Source organism: Egretta garzetta, unplaced genomic scaffold, assembly GCF_000687185.1.
Source record: "Egretta garzetta isolate BGI_Z169 unplaced genomic scaffold, ASM68718v1 scaffold56, whole genome shotgun sequence".
Taxonomy (NCBI): Eukaryota; Metazoa; Chordata; class Aves; order Pelecaniformes; family Ardeidae; genus Egretta; species Egretta garzetta.
Window position 1 is genome coordinate 1,783,013 of NW_009260182.1, and position 17,521 is coordinate 1,800,533.

Here is a 17,521-nt window from a genome sequence, read left to right on the forward strand (position 1 = left end):
GTCGCATCTTCAATGCACGTTGACACACCAAAGCACAGGTTACTTTCCTTTTCAAAATAAGCATCTATGGATATAAATACCATCTACTAAAGTAGCAGGCAAGATGATAGCTAAAAGCAACTGGAAGAAATAAATTTTTCATTATGTTTTCTGCTTTTGACAGCCCTTTGGGCATGTCACTTGCAATTACAGTGAGTATTGCTTGAAAAAGAACTAGTCCATTTTGAGACTGAAGAGTGGCTTTCGCAACTAAGGACGTCTCTACACAATTCCACACATACTTGAATATGAAGGTTATAAGCAGTCAAAGAGAATTTGTGATACTCATGGAGTTTGAAGGGATAAAGCATCGGCACGGAAGCATTGTTCTGGAAGAGTCAAGAGCATGGTCGCCCGTCAGATCTGTGCTACAGACACAGAAAACAGTGGCAACAGAGGCGCCGCTTCTGTGCTCATTCACTGTCTGCTGGGGCATACCTGCTCAGAGGCTCATCAGTACGTTCCTAACTCAATTCACCGTCACAGAGATTACCTTGCAAGCCGCAAGTCACCCATGCCAGTTACGCTGCTGCAAACCAGTTCAGTACCTGGTGTTTTACGTACCATGTTCAACATCACCAGGGACAAGATCAGGAATGACTGACCATTCCAGCTTAACCTCATTTTCCTTCCTAGCGCATGTTTCACTTGGGTATTATGAGTAATTTTTTTAGCCCCAGCTTCTATGTAGTTTGCTATACCACGTTGTCCAGCCAGAATAAATCAGTTTATATCTACGGAAGTCAAATGCACAATTATCACTCAGCAGAAGCTTGATTTCACACAACAGAAATGTACCTTTTCCACTTCCCTGTCTCCACTGGCATCTTCCCGTTAGCACTCCCAGGCCACCGCACTCTTCACATTCAGCCTGGTGCTTACTCACAGCACAAGAGTCAGGGCAGTCCTCCTCTTTTTTTAAAACTGTTGGGAAGAAGTCAGCTCAAATCAGAAGGAAAACTCCGTTCTTAGGGGTAGATAAGAAGGAAAGAAAGATGAAGAAGGGAGGGAAAGACTGAACACACTGACTGACCCAACTATCGGTAAGCTTAGAGAACGACAAAAGAAAAGTCCAGGTGTTTCTCTTTGTGAGATAAGGGACAAACACGATGGCACGGTTATCTTTGCTTAGTAGCACGCTGTCAATGGCTAGAACTGTAGCAATGTGCTAACATATTGATAAGAGAAAAATGGGTACTTCAGACAGCACAAGGCTCTTGCAAAAAGAAAAGTCCACTGCAGGCTGTGGTTTCTTCTTCCTCAACCTGTTCGCTCTTGGCATAGGACTTGCGATACGATACAAGGGAACGGAGGCAATTTTCAGGTAGAATTGGAAGGTTCTGCACAAAGCACGATATGGTTTGGAGAGAAATGATTACGTTTTCCATGTAATCCTCCTCTGCTGTGGCTGTTATAGAATATTTCTGACATTCTGCCCTTATGGACTTTACAGTAAAATGAAGTCAATGCAATTGCTACACGGATGTTTGGCCCAAAAATTTAAAAAATTAAAAAAATTAAAAAAAAAAAAGAAAAAGGAAAAATTGGAGTGAGAAGTGGGGAGAAAGATGATTGAATAAATATACTTAGGCCAAAGATTTGTGGTTTCATATATATAGATACACTTCTTTTTTTTCTTTCATAGGAATATGTGAAATAAAAAATAAAGGTCACACAGACACACAAAGAAGATTCTTCTAAATCAAATGTCATTGTGAACATCAGGAATTGCATATGATAACACCACCTTTCTGTGCATTAGTTCTTCAAACAACTATCTGCTACAGGCAGGTCTGATTCAGAACTGAAAATGCAAATTTTGCGATCTGTATCTTGTAACTCAGACTCGTTTTCATTGTTAATGCCATCGGTTTATAGATACCCTACTAATGCATCACTTCATACTCATAGCTCTTGTAAATAGTTCTAATTGGCTCGGGTACTTACGAGTTCCTTCCAGCACAACAGTGAGGAGGGTTTTGGTGTGTTTCCTGCTCTGCTTGTCCGTAGCTTGGATCGTGTATTGTATTTCCTTGCATTCGGGTCTGCGTAGCACAGAGGAATCATTCACATACACGCTTCCCCATCTGTCTTCTCGGCCTTGAAGTATGCTGACAGGATAGCAGCTTACGTTGGGGGTCAATAATTTGTAGGTGATGTTCACGCCACGGAATTTCATACAGTTTTCAATGCAGATTTTTCCTATCTAGGCTCAAACATGAACAAAGAAATCCCAGACAACAGAAACAAAACTATACATCAAAAATACTCTGTGCTTCCCAAAAATAATGAGAAAAAAAATTGAGCACATAACACCTTGCAGAGTTCAGCATTTATCTTGGGTTTACAGATTTGACATTTTACTACCAATGAAGTACATGAATGTTTCAAATGTGATTTATTCTCAGTAAAAATGAGAGGTAAAGCGTTACCATTGACTCCAGGCTACCAGCAGAAATGCAAAAAGCCTTGACCCAGAGACTCAGTGCTATTCGGTGCCTACTGCTGATGGTCAGCAGCGTTCAGTGAGAACAAGAGCCTGTGATTTGGGAAAGTCTGAGTTCAGTTCCCACTCCGTCCCAGGCTCATCAGTGAGAAAAACTTTGGTATTGCTTAAGAAAGCAAACAGCTCAATGCGAACAAAGCTGAGACTGTTTTCAAATAAGACAAAAATAGAAATTGCTAATACATAATTTTCATAATATTACAGTCGAAAAGTTTCTGGCCAGCAGAGTTCTCTGAAAGCCTTAAAAGGAATAAGAACCTCATTGTCTCCCATTTGCAATTTTTTAAACATTTTTATCTAAAAATGAAAATATGTTGGTTTTCCATATTTGAACTTCTGCCTGCCGCAATATCTGTGCTAGAGCACTCTTCAGTCTGAAACAATTTATCTAAGAAGCACAGGAATGTAAAGCCCTGTCTCCTGTCCAGCTCCTATAGGAACTGATCCAAAGCTCACTTTGTTTTTTCCATTTACAAGAGTGGGATTCGGATCAGGTCCAGAAGCATTGGCTTTCCTTGCAGGGAAAACCACAATGTGAAGGGTGGGGTGTTATTTAAGGGAACTTGGTGATGGCTTCTTTTCAAATGCTGCAGTTAAGATGTGTTTTCAAGTAACACCACTGCTGGTAAAAGCATCTATGTACATCTTGGTTTTAGCATTCTTATTAAAGAATGTTAAAAAAAAAAAAAAAAAAGCTTTTTGTACTAAGACCTCTCCCCCCTATGAACCTGGACTATTTAAAGTCAGAGAGGAAGTTTATGCAGTCCTAGAAGCATACTTTGTCACAGGATAGTCCCGCTTCATCTAACTTATTCCCATTCACATTGCTGACTGGTCACTTTGGCACCATTTGCTGGGTTTTTTTGTTGGGTTTTTTTTGGTGGCAGGACAACACACAAAGACTATGGAAGCGATCAGAAGCTAGGCCATTTCTTCCATGCAGAATCCTCTCCACAGCATGCTGGGACTGGCAGGAAGAAAAAGAAGTAAAGAAAAGACTTCAACCGTTCATAAACTCTGTCTAGACACAAGGTCTAGACAGGTCCCTTCCAGAACCACGTCATCTTAGCTTTGGTGCTGCATTGCAACTGGCAGCAACTGCTTAGATGGCGTTTCTCTGAGGCCGCAGGAGAACATAATGATGTTCCATGACACTAGCCTTTATATAGACTAAACTGTTCTTTCTGCCTACTCTGCCATAGCTTCTTTTTCCATGCACCTTTTTGATCGACAGAAATTTCCTGAAAAGGGGATAGAGAAGACCCCATAAAATCAGGGTCCCTGAAGAGTAGATTATCCTTAGAGAAGCACATGGGCCAGGTTTGTTTTCTCTGTATAATTTGAGGAGACGCTAAAAATGCCCCCCTCAAGAAGTTTCTACAAGGAAGAGGGGCTTTCTCTTTTTGCCTGATTCCACGAGGTAAAGCCCAAGCTCGTAACTTTGCCCTGCACTGCAGGTTCTGGAGCCAGCCCAGCTCTCAGATGCAGCCGAGCACAGGTCCAGGGAACGAGGCAGAAGCAGCCAGCTCCTCTTTCTCATGAGGAGGGTGAAAAAGAGCCTGGTAATCAGGATTAACATCAATATACAGGGGAGGAACCTACAAAGGTGCATGTTGCAAGACACACAATAGTTAACACAGAAATACCATTATCAGAAATAGGAATGGAAAAATCCACCTTTTGAGCTCCAGAGTTTAATGAAGTCTGGATAATGATAATGATAGCGTTCCTCTTCACTGAATTCCGGGGGCATTTGGACATATAACCTCTCTAAAAATCTGAGCCGATGTTATTCATCATTTGTCCCAGTAAATGTCAATAGAGCTTTAAGTCCTTTGATAAGTTAAATGCCACTGGGCAAGCCTGTACCGTCAGGCCATGCCTCTGTTACTCAATTCGTTTAGCTGCTCAAATAGACAAATGGCATCAGCCCAGCAGTTAATCATTTCTTCACGCTCTTGTGTTTTCCTTAGGGCAAGAGACAGTTCAGCCTTCATATTGATTTGGCCCAGTACTTTTCCTTACTGTTCTGGCACATCACAGCTAATTACGCAGACGAGACTAATAATGTGAAGAGCTGGGGACTAAGCTGCTTCCATCGACTTGTGCTCCAACCTGAGCACACCGTAAATTCAAACCCAGCCTCAGAAGTAAGTGGATAGCAGTCACTGATCGAGACCATCTCCAGAGCCAGGATGAGTTTTGCGTTTTGCTGGTTAAGAATGAGAACAAAATCTCTTTGTGAATTTGTGTTTAGGCAGCACAAAGAGAGATCCCTTCCCACAGACTTGGGAGTCTTTCTCGCCAAAAAGTTTTCCCTGCTACTACTGCCACCCAGTGAAACTGCACAGTTAGTGGGAAGCACCACTGATTCCAGAAACCCTAAAATTCCCTTTCAGATGTTTGACTGTCCTGACCACAGGCAAACCCAGAAGCTTTCAAAGTTAACAGTTTTTTATTTTTAGTTTTGCATTCTGGAACTAGAAAAGTATACGCTCCCAGACTTCACATGCAGTCAGGCAATCTAGGGTATGCACAGATTAATGTAGTTTAACCCAATTTAATTTGGAATTAAATCATTCATAATAATATCGTATGCATACACCTATATGTAAGATCTGTGTGTATATGTATACATGTAGATACACACACATAAAAATCAAGTAATTCATATATTCATATGTACACCTAACAGTTAAGTTTCTACACTTTTAAAAATTACGGTGATGTTGTGACATAGCGTTGGGGCCCATTTTTAGATGCTAAGAGCTAGACTATGAGTATCTTGCACACCTATGCTGTTATTTCTTTTAGGGGGAAACCTTATCTCCAGGCAAGAGTTTTTACACCGCAGAGAATAAAGCTGTCACAACCTGGTGCTACAAAAAACCCAAACCTAACATCGAAATATTGCAGTCTGCCAAGTAAGCACAGAATATTCTCTGAAGTTTCTAATGGAGCGCAAATGTAAAAGTTGCAGCTGCAAGGCATCACAAAATGTCGTAAAGAAGCAGCTTTTGTAGGGAGCCCACTGACCACACTTGGTAACTTCTTATTTAGGATATTCAGTGCAGACTACGGGTAAAATGTCCCTTGACTAAGCAGTAGCAGTTACATTGGTCGTGTCAGGCCTGTTCCATACACTGAAGAGCTACGAGGCCATATTGCATTTCATCAGATTAAATACAAGAACACACAATATATCTAACTTTCCTTTTTCCTTCTTTTTACAATTAGCCAGAGGCTTAAAGATTAATAAAAGTGAATTCTTCCTTAGAAGTCTTCTAATGAATTGGTTTTCTCTGCAATTGGGATGATCATATTTTAGTCTCAATTCTCCTCTCTGCTACAAATACAGCAGCAGTTTTATAGCTTTATTTAGTTATGAGGTATGCTTTCCAGCAGCTGCCCCAAAATGACTCATCACCGATGTTTTTAATATTCACTATCATAACATTAATTATGTTGAACTAGTTCATTATTAATGTACACGTTCCATAGGAATTACATTGTAATTTTTACCTGATTAATGTCAACCTGCTAGAAAGTGTTTCTGGAAGGCATTATTAATGGCAATGGTGGTGATTAAGCTAAAATGAGGGTTAAATTAGGAAATACATTAATTACTAACTAGCCATTATCTAGAGAAAAGCCATTAACATGTAGAGCTGCAACTCGAATAGCTTGGAAAAATTTCTTTTTTTGCCCTTGATATTTTCCAGCTATTTATGCCTAAGCCACTCACGGTTGCAAGTCCTTCTGTCTCTACTTCTCTCTATTAACACTTCCATGTGTAGTCCCTCTTCTGTTATTATGTAGACGGGAGAGCCCAGTCTACCTGCTATCCACGGCATCCAGCAACAGTTATATTGATATCACATTTTTCATTAATTCTACTTAAAACAGCTACAACCAACGCTTTAATGCATCTTGCCCCAGCATTCTATCGACTAAGCACTGCCTCTAACAGAGAGCAAAAGCACAATTAACACAGTTCTTACTTGTGCAAAACGTTCAGCATTTCTGTTCACTGTGAACTGGTAAGTCACGTTTGGGAACTGAATGCTGACAGGGAGGATGGAGACATTGAAATGAAGCATCACCGATCTTTCTGGGCCAGGAAATTCTGTGTCATTCACCAAAACATCCAACTGGAAGGAACGATGCTCGGTGACTGAAATACTTTTATTCAGTACCAGTTCTGCAAAAGAAAAGATTAGCCTATTACTGACCCACTTTATCTGCAAATCTGTATTTTGATACTGTGATCCCAACAAAATTATATCAAAACTATACATATCAAAGTTAATTCTAACAGGAAACAAAAGGCGAGTTAAATATGAAAATATGCTCCTATGGAGTTATGCTCTGTGCTATTCATGATATTTAGAGAGGCTCTCTTCCTTTCTATCTGCCATGCTGACAATCCTACAGTCAGAACTTCTTGCCTATCAATACACACAACATCATGCCATACCCCCCCATCCCAGAGATTCACAAACTCCATGTTTCCAGTACATGTTTAAAACAGGGTTTGCTTAACTTGAAACTTCTCAGCTTTCTTTGGCTCAGTATTTACAAAATGTTTGGAAAAGTTCAAGAGCTTATTGATCAATTATTAACACGCAACTTCTCCCTTATTTGAAGAAAGAGACCTTACTGTACTCATGTTGAGTTCCCCTCACTTGGCTGCCATTTGGGCTGAAGTGGATTTCATCAAAGATGTGCTCTACCCGAAATGTTTCACTTATCCAGGGATCATCGGTAATGATGGTTCCTGTGTATTTCTTTCTGCTGCTTTCAAGGGGATAAATAGGTGTGGTGTCTGCATCGTATACAGTTAGCGTTGCAAGGACAGTTCCCTAGAAGGAAATAATAAACGACATTGCTGAATGATGTCAAAACTTTCTTCCCATGATACATGTTAGGAGATTGAAATATGGGTCAAAAAAACTCTTAAAACTTACACTCAAGCCCACTTCCATTAAATTCATTTTAAGCTTTCACACCTAATTAGACCTGAGTTAGTAGCTCAAAAGAAGATGACAGTGGAAAAGAACTTGTCACATAATCATTTGAGTCTATGTCTAAATACAGTGCTAAAAGTTTGAGGTAGGAAATGAGTGCACATGCACAGCTTTTGATTTTTTTCTTCTTTTAAAAGATCAATGTTATTCTACAATATTACTAAAAAAGTGGGTAATATGTACACTTAAAAGACATAGAAACAGATTCAGACAGGCCAAACTCATTACCTGAAATGACAGAAGTGGCCTGGGTTAGCTGTCTTCTGCTTAGTCTGCTAGCTTGCTGTTCTCTACCTGGACACTGAAGCCATAAGGCCTTTAAAATTTTTATTAGCAATTCTGGTTGTTTCAAGTTTGTTTAGTTACTAGAAAAGGTTGAAAGTTTCCAAATACAATGCTTTTTTTCCACTGCAAAACGACAGGGAAATTCACTATGTTCTGAACGCTTTGCAGGCACGTAATTTCAAAGAAAATATTTTACTTTATAAAAGAGTTTTATGAGACCTTCATTTTCTATCATCCAGAGGTAAATCACACTCCCAAATGTCAACATTTTCATAAGTAAAAAGAAATTACTTTACGACCAGGCAAATGTGATGTGTTCATAGGTGTCTTGTCAACACTTGTTCTAGTCGGGAGGTGGCAGCAAACTCCCAAAATCATTCCTTTCCCATCCAGACACAAACACGAGCAAAACACACCGCTGTTGTGAAGTCCTCTCACAAAAAATGCATCATTTAGGCCCCAAAAGAAGCGCCTTCTCTATACCATTGACTTTGAAAGGGTTGTTGCTCTGTTGGAAGAGCCAAAGAGCCCACTTGCACACTTGGCTACTGAAGCAAGGGGTGTATGCGTGCAGGCACAAAGACATCCAGGGGGCTTCAGGCCTCTTGAAAGACCCCCTTGGGGTGGTAAGGGAAAAGTGGGAGTGCACCATTAAAGTAAGACCCTGGAGCTCTCCCCTAACAGCCTGACACTGGGAACTTTAATGCTTTTTGCATGCATACAACTGTGGTAACAACTCGCAATTTTAGTCACCTGGGGAAGCAACCCTATAACAAATGCAGAGCAGAGCTCGATACGGGGAGATACAGCCATCCTGACCATAGTCCTAGCAATGGTCCATCCCAACCTCAGGAACTGCTAACGCTTCTTTACACTGTCAAAACCCTGACCCAAACTCTTCTTTCTTTGGGGTCTGAATAAAATATAACTCGAGGGGAGGAATTCTACAGACTTGGCGTTCTACAGTCACAGCTCTGAATAGCATGGTGTGGTCACATGCTTGATGCTGAGATCCACTACCCAGAGCACGGCATTTCCCAGTCATCACGCCTCCCACCACTGCGCTCCTACTTCACAGACTAGGTAAGGGAGAACATTACCTCTTTCCTGTTGAACTCCACGACAGCATCTGCAGTATCAGTGCCATTGGGAAGGAAGGGAGGAGAGTCATCTTCATCTAACACGTTCACCAGGAAGGGCACCTCGACCTGCATTTCCCTGAAGCCCTCTCTCACGGTACATTTGGCAATCAGCTCATATCTCTCTCTCTCTTCTCGATCTAGGCGCTGCGTCACACTCACGCCAGTGGTGTTCTCATTGTACCGAAAGGGCATACCTTCAGCTGAAAAACATAGCCACAGCGTAAACAGGGACAACTGCTCCCCATTACAGGACTCTGACAGTTTTCTTCTTTAATACTCTTTTGCAATCCAGCAAACCCCTTTGGACATCATGACTGCATAATAAAAGGCAGACTCAGAAGTCAAACAGAAGGAAGTTGTGGGGCTGTCTTAGGGTCAGCAGAAAACATGGAATAGATGGGAAGATCCTACAGTCTAGAAGAAGCACAATTTAAAGCTCAGGATATTCCAAATCTGCTCCTAGCAGGTGCAAACTTCTAAACCATATCTTTTTTCCTTAGGGAAGGAGATAGTCCTCCTTCCCATCATCTCTGTATATCTCAAAGGCAAAATCTTCAGGCTCCGTTCACGTTTGCAATGGAATTTCCTTTATAGAATCAACCTAGAGGATCTACTACAAAAGAGATCTTAACAGTGCAGCTGTTTATATCTACAGCTGGTACGTGAGTGGCTCAGTTCCAGTCTTACCTGCCAGCAGTTTGTAGGAAATGCTGAGATTCTGACACAGATGATGAACTGAGGGTAACTGGAGCTGATGAAATGTGCCAGGTGGTTTATTCTCTTTGATGTGAAAGGAGAGATCCATTTCTGTGAAGCAAAGCTGCCTTGCTGTCAGGGAACTGCAAGCTGGTGCAGTAGCATTGATCAAGGAGAGGAAGACCGTGGTGCGCGTTGCAGAGTCGCATTCCTTCTCTTGGAAAGGGTGGGATGAAAGGAAGACATAGAGCATCACCTTTGATAACGGCATCCAGCTTCCTACAGCTGCAGAAAAAAAAAAAACACCAGAAGAAATTTTTTGTAGAAGACAAGCCAACGTTTCTTTTACCCGTTTTGTGCTCTAGTCCATTATTCCACGAACCACCATGTAGTGCTATTATGCAATAAAGCAATTCTTGAATACATCATCTTCTGGTTGGAAGACTTTAAGTCTTCAATTTAATGACCCCAGTAAGCCAAAAAACTATAGGCGTTACCACCAATTTTACATTCTAGAACCTCACAGAATGGTATCAGCACTCTGTCTGTAAGACACTGACATTAAACAGGTCACCATCAGTAATCAGCTTTTTGATAGGACTGGTTGTTGGAGGGACTAGAGCAGAGCGGGGTGGCAGCATGGAAAAAGAGTGCGCAAAATGGCAATGAATATTCAGGACAGACCCACAACAACTGCTGGCTGTCATTTAAGTCAGAGTGTTCTGACAGTTTATACCAGTTGAGGATATGCCCAAATTGTTTATGCTTAGAGTACAAATTGCTTCATCATTTTGAAATATAAAGAGCTGGTCAAAAGATAGCACAAAAGTTAAAATCAACCTGTGGCATCTACTAATACAGCCTCAAGTCTTAATTATTTTGATTACCTTGCTTTGACTACAGACAGAACGATAGCATCTCTGTAACAGATCTAATTCACTTGCAAAGATGATCTAGGTCACTTTGATTCATATGAACAAGACTCTCAAGGTCTGGCTAAGCTGTTCTTCCTTTGCTCAGTTACAAATAGCTATCTGATATTCATGAACACCGAGTACCAAAAATGCAGTGAAAATGCGCAAGATATCAAGCACTCAGCACTTAAAAAATAAAGCAGTAAGCGCCTGAGGTTGAACATTTAAACATCAAGGATCAAGGCAGCCAAGTTGAAGGCTAGCATTGCCATGTGGCTCCTACACACTCAAGACAGTGCCCACAGACTTTCTCCAACAGCAGAATTTCTGCAACCGATCACAGCAATATACCATTAACTCCTCACCCATTTTCTCCTCCACCATCTAGTGACACCTGGTTTCCTCACAGACCAAAATCACCAAAACAAATTTACTGCTAGAGCATAAAAGAAGGGGAAAAACCTGAGATAATTAATTTCTGTAGTTCAACAGTAAGCTTCTCTAACAAAGCCAAATCTCAAGAGAGGGAGAGAGGTACTTAGCCATCTCTTCCAGGAGCTGTTTGGTGTTACATGCAAACGTACTTTGTGAAGCCACGTTATCAGAGTTCGAGGACCATTTATAGAAGAGTTTGAACTCATCTAACTGCGTTGGTCTGGGCACTAAGTGCCCAGCACTAATACAGTGGAATCGGCTTAATTTGTACCAGTAGATGAACAAACTGCAAATCTCAGTGTAACGCCGTGACTTAAGACAGCTGTGAAATACAGGAAAAATATTTCAAGTAATGCAATTTTCCCACCATATTGGGAGTCCACAGCATGAGCAACTGGATCTGTCCCAGGTCAGTGTTTGCTTTGGCATATGGTTCTCTGCATTTGCTGTGGGTTTTGTTGGGTCTGGTTCCTCATTTTAAAAGGGCAGATGTGGTTTTTTTCCAAATGTGATGCTCATGTGCTGATGGATAAATTTCATGACCTAAATGTACTTTCCTTTAACAACAGATACTTCAGCAAGAAAAGCTAGTCTTCTCATACTTACACAGCATGTTGAAGTCTTCTCTATCCAGGCTTTTGCTGAGGTAGAGAAGTCCCGTTTTTTCTCTGATTTGAAACCAATGATTTTCATGGGATCTTGCTCGAGAAACGATGAGGTTCTGGCACAGATGAAAGTGGGTCGCTTCCCCACGTGAATCCCTCAAGGCATGGATGCGCAGGAGCGGCGTACCTGCTGGCTGATCAATGTAGACATTCTCCGAGTACTCTTTCCTGGGGAAGTAGAGGCCAAAAGCAGCTGCAAAGGAAGGCACACAAGAGGAGAGTTGCTCCCAGTTAAATGATTTTTGCACTGTCGTTTTCCTAAGAGATGCATTACCAAACCACCAAAGGCTTCATTCTCTAAGGATTGAAGAAGCATAAAAAAAAGATGTGGAAAAAGGCAGATCCTCATCTGGTGTAAATAAGTATAGTTTTACTGCACTCAAGCCAGGGACACAGCCACCAAAAATTTGGCCTATAGTTTATGTTCAAGTTACAAAATCATCTGCTTTTTGAAAGCAAAACTACTTTTCTGTAAACATGGCCCACTTTAAGCAGAACGTTTAATGAGGGTCTGCTTGCCAAATTTTATTTAAGTTCATATCTGGAGCGCTCAGCTGTAATTCCATTATCTCGCAGATGATATTCAAAGAAGGAAAAACCCTTTGATGAAATCACACACTTTAGAAGCCTAAACACACTCTCTGTTGAGAGAAAACAGAAATGTATCAACGGCTCGCACACTTTTCCTGGGATTACATAAAACCTCTTTTACAAAGGAGCCCTTTTATGGCTCCCTCCCTTTCTAAACAGGCCAGCGTGATACTCTGGGTACAGAACATGGGAATTGTTTAAATAAAATCGATATGAAATTCTTGTAAGTATTTTAAATATGACAGATGGGAAAGCTGAGAACTGACTTGCCTGAAGCAGGGCGGGAAACGTACGTTTATTGTTAATGCAATGGCTGTGACTGACCCCTTGTTCTTCTCCAATTTCCACCCCCCCACCCTCCCCAGCATTGCAGACGGTCACATTTAGTAGGGCTCAACTGCCCCTTGACGCCCGTTTCTTCAGCTGATCTCCTCTTACCAGGGCACTTTGCAATGGCCTCTCTACCCCTTGCCAATGCTTCCCCTTCCAATTCTACTGCGCGCAGATACGATCCCCGGGGAACGCTTGACAAGTAAGGAAGGTACAAAGCGATGCTCGTGCGCACTGGAATACTGGAACTGGCACTCCTGTACTTCACCTGCACTGACAGTCAGTACTTGCTCCCATCCAAAAGAATACTTGCATGTTGCAGAATTTTGCATTATTTAATCTGATCTGATAAGGAATAATGCATATAAAAGGCTCACACATCTGCTGAACAAATGAATACAGTAACAATTTCCATACGTTACCAATACAAGACTATCTTAGCTTAAATCAAGCCAGATGCAACTAGAAATGATGGTAATACAGCAGTAAAATTAGGGATATAATGCCAAAACATCTTCAATATAGCATCAGGCTATAGCACGTATTTATTTTTTATTATTATTGGATCCATACACTGTTCTACTGAATGGAGAGGACCGCAAACAAACTGTAAACAAGAGATGTCTAATTTCATTTGGAAATACCACAGAAACCACCGTACCTTGCAACGATTCATGACATCATCAGTATCCCTGCATGTAATTACAGCCATGAGATTTTTCAGATGCCCATTATTTTTTCTACATATACTTTGCAATATATGAATAAAGTGGTAAAGTGATACGGTGGGTGAATTCACTCCAAAGTAATTAAGTCAAAGGGAAGCCAACAATAAACTTTTGGAGAGTTGTAGAAAAGCATTAACTCCTGATATCCCCTGCCTGGAAGAAAACTCTTACTTCTGATTCTGGTCCTATCACCATCTTTTCTCTAAGGTAGGTTCCTGAACATTTGTAATAAATTTCAAATATTTTTCCAGTCCCCCTGTCTGTCCTTTTTGAAGTGCAGAAAAACCTGGTGAATATGCACCACTAAAAGTCAAACTCATTCACCAACAAGGGGGAAAATGTGTTATCCAAATAGCAAGCCCAGGCCCAGTGCAGGCAAATAGATTTCCTTGAGGTATTTTTATAAAATCTTGATTCTAGAATTATGAAAACTTCCTCATGAGAAATTCAACACTGAAATTCACTGCTCTAGACTAAAAAATTACAAATGCATACAAATGAGGCTTATACAACATTAGCAACAGGACAGATGAATATTTACTGATTTCCTTATTTCTGAGACTGGGGTGAACGGTTCTAACGTGAGCAATGCTGTGTGCTCAGCATCACAAACACATCACACGGGGCAAGAGCCGGCACAGCAGCAGAGACATGAAATCACCTCCAGGAAAAGGAGCATATAGGAAGCAGAGTGTCTATGAACAGTATGGATGTGTAAAGTGTGAAATTGGAAAAGGAAAAAGCGGGGTATTTTGAGTTGTCATTATTTATTTCCTTGTTTTAAACAAGTGTGTTAACCTTTATATGCTTTGCTCTACGCATCTGGACCCACGCTTCATGCCAATATGTACATGGTAGTGTTTAACAAAGCACATGAATAATTACGGCAGACATTGCCACGTAAACGTCTGAAACTTTGCGTGCAACTACACATCAGCAGAGGTCACCATCCTGACTCTCTGTGTTTGGAAGAAAAAGTTGGTCTTCATGCTGCAAGACTCTCTGAAATTCTTTGGCTTTAATTCACAGGAGCAGTCTTCTCCATTCTCAGGAAAAAGGGGAAAAAATCCTGTAATACAAAAATTTGACTTCTCTCTAGATAACAGAAATGCTTTGTATTTTTAAAAGAGAGGAGGATTCCTTCATGAAATAATTCAGAATTTGCATCACTAATTAACCAGAAATGTTCTTCAGAAATATAAAAGCCACTTTAAGAAATTAGGAAAAGCTGCCATAAGAAATGTAAGTAGAAGCAAGATCTTTTTCTCCCCGATTCAAACCTAAAAGCTGCTGAAACTAAATTTTGTCCATCAAAAGTGTTAGGCTTTAGTACAGAGCATACTTCTATATTAAGGACAACACCTAAGGGTAGTTTTTAAGTGACATCAGTGGTTCTGACATACTTTCACATTTTACTTAGAAAACAAGTATTTCAAGAGAAGAGACTTTACAACACTGCAGAAACTTAGATGGTAAAATAAAAAAACCCGAAACATATAAATTTGATTTAGCCATGTAACAAGATTCACCCAATGCTGCTGATCTTGAAATTACTGGGATTTTGTAAAGTGATTTGTGTCACTCCCTAACTCCGTTTCAAGCACGGAAAGAGACGAGAGCTATGCAACGAACTGCCCAGGTCACAACCGCACTCTGCGCATAAATCTTTGGAGGCTGATTTTGCAGGAGACCTTTGAAGTAGAAACATAGCACCCACTTCTCTGAGCTGTGTTCATTCCTTTAAGCCCTAGTAAGTTAAAACCAGATTCAATAAACTTGCCATCTGGCAAGTATGCTGCAGGAGGAAGAGGTTCTAATCCTGGCCACAGTTCCTTGTGTCCTGGGAAAAAAAAAAAAAAAAAAAAAAAAAAAAAAATCAATTTCCAAGGACTTGTGCAAGCTTCCTATGGAAGCCAGATGGAGTTTTTATTGAATCTGCCATTTAAATAAAGAGGAATTGAGATGGTTACCCTCAAAACTGATGGTTAAAGTGCTTTTGCTTAGGAATTAAAAGCAGAGAAACATTTCAGGTTACAACCTTGAAATACATGACAAGGTTGTGCTCTGTAACATACATGAGTAACATCATATATGGGGAGAGAGAGAGAATTACTGAAATATTTTGTAATCCCTGACCTTTTTTTTTAGAGTATGCTTCAGCCCTCCTCTACTCTACAATCAGCACAGAAAACGTGGCAACCTCTGATGGATGACCAATATTACGTGATAATAGCGTATCAGTAACATACAGAAGAGAAAAGTGATCACGTTGAAGCGGATGTAATGCTACTGACTAATAGCTCCTACAGGAAATAGATACAGTTATGACAGCAGCTTTCCAGTTCAGGGAGAGAAAGCAGATAAAATGAGAGTGGAGAAATGAGATTATATATATTTTGAAGCCTTGATGATTGCCTTTTGAAATAAGGCCATTCTTCATGTGGCTTTTTTGAGTCACAAATGATTAGGTAAATAATGACTTTTTTGATACAAATTGATATTTTTTTTTGTACAAAATTACTTGTAGAAAACTTAACATGTTCTTAGTGCTTTTTATGCCTGCCACTACAGACTTGAGCAGCCTAGGTGGACTACTCTTGATGAAAACCATTAAACTGATTATAGCAATGCTATACTCCTTCCATCAACCACAATGAGGAAAAACATAGTTTAACTTTTTTGTCACACAAAATGAAGTGGTGTGAAATTTTTTATGAGTAAAGAGGAAGACTTCACTCTGTAAGGCAGCCACCCAAACAATGTTTGCCACTATCTTTGAAGGTAAAATTGCAGACTTCGGAAAACATGTTTTGAAGCAAATTATCCCAGTCACGAGATTCTCTCTAGGAAAGGATGCGCTTAGGTAACTGGGAAACCATCTCAGTGCTACGTGGATCACTTGCGGAGTCTCAAAGCACGCTGGAGGTGGTGAGAAGAGAGGACAAGCAGTACTCAGCGGGACCGCAGCTCGGGAGCATCCCGTCACCCTGGTCCACAAGGCAAAGGACCCATCCTCTTCTAAAGAGAAGCCAGTGCAGGTTGTAGCAGCCAGTGAACTGCTGGTCAGTGACACGCGGCAGCTAGCTCGTTCTTGAACCTGGCATTGAGAACCCTGGAGCTAAACCCACCCAACCAGCAAAGACAGTCTACTGCCCAAATTCAAGGCCCTCCACCTAGCCAAGCTGGTTGCCCCATGCTAAGCAAGCAGGTGTCTTATGTAGCTCAGAGTGAAAATTCAGAGCTTAAATAACCACTGCTTGGTTTAAGTTGCACCACGTATTTCAACTAAAGGCCCAGTCTTGATTTAAAGTCTTCAAATGACTGAAATCTAACATAACTCTTTAGAGTTATTTTGGGTTTCATTACTCATGTCATCTGAAAAATGTCTCTCTAGCCTAAATGTTTGCTACCATCCAGCTCCTTTTCACCATATCATGTCTTAAGTTACACTTTTTTTCCACTAGATTAAAACCTTCACAAATTTCATGATGTCTGCTGGATGAATGCGCATTTAAAACCACAAGCACTGGGTTGTGTTAAGAAAACATTTTAAAAAAATAAACAAAATGGAAATGGAATTTCCATGAGGTTTTTTTCATTGAGCAAGTAATATACACCTATATAACCCCAGAACAACAAAACCAAAAGTTATTCAGAGCTCTCCAGCATTTCAGAGGACAACATGGCAATTCATTAAGAATAGAACAGACCTCATGCAAACAAAATCCTTAACCAAGGGTTGACATGCACCTCCAAGAAAAGGGGCGTGCTTTCAATGCAGTGATAGCCCTATCATCGTAACGTACAAGATTCAATGATACAACAGATGAACGTGGGAGCCTGCTGTTAATAATCCCCCATTTGTTGCACAGCATCAGATTTCAACAAGCAATTATCTTGCAAGGTTAGTTTTGTATTCCTGAAATAATTATCTCTACTTTTGATGAGTAGCCATTATGTTCCCTTACTAGGATTAATACACCCAATAGATTGATTCATCAAAGAACAAGGGCAGCAATGCACCTGTATATTTTAAATTAAAGGACTTGCCCATTTAATGCCCTTCTAGCCCCTACAGGATTAAGAAATAAACTCACCCTCATAAACCAAAAAGTCAGTAATTTAGAAAAAACACTGACACTTAATGGAAAGGTAGCATGGAA

General features: G+C 40.5%; 1 protein-coding gene across 1 annotated transcript in view; it reads right to left on the bottom strand.

The window, feature by feature from the left end:
• The window catches only part of RET (ret proto-oncogene), a 38,734-nt gene extending 25,772 nt beyond the window's left edge, over nt 1-12,962 (bottom strand). Inside the window, exons 1-8 of the mRNA XM_009641857.2 lie at nt 12,797-12,962; nt 11,651-11,902; nt 9,687-9,980; nt 8,958-9,199; nt 7,206-7,407; nt 6,547-6,746; nt 1,987-2,245; nt 838-963 (exon numbers count right to left, since the gene is read on the bottom strand). Coding sequence (XP_009640152.1) covers nt 838-963; nt 1,987-2,245; nt 6,547-6,746; nt 7,206-7,407; nt 8,958-9,199; nt 9,687-9,980; nt 11,651-11,902; nt 12,797-12,962 — 1,741 coding nt within the window. The remainder of the gene's footprint in view (nt 1-837; nt 964-1,986; nt 2,246-6,546; nt 6,747-7,205; nt 7,408-8,957; nt 9,200-9,686; nt 9,981-11,650; nt 11,903-12,796) is intronic.
• Between the last annotated feature and the right edge of the window lie 4,559 nt (nt 12,963-17,521).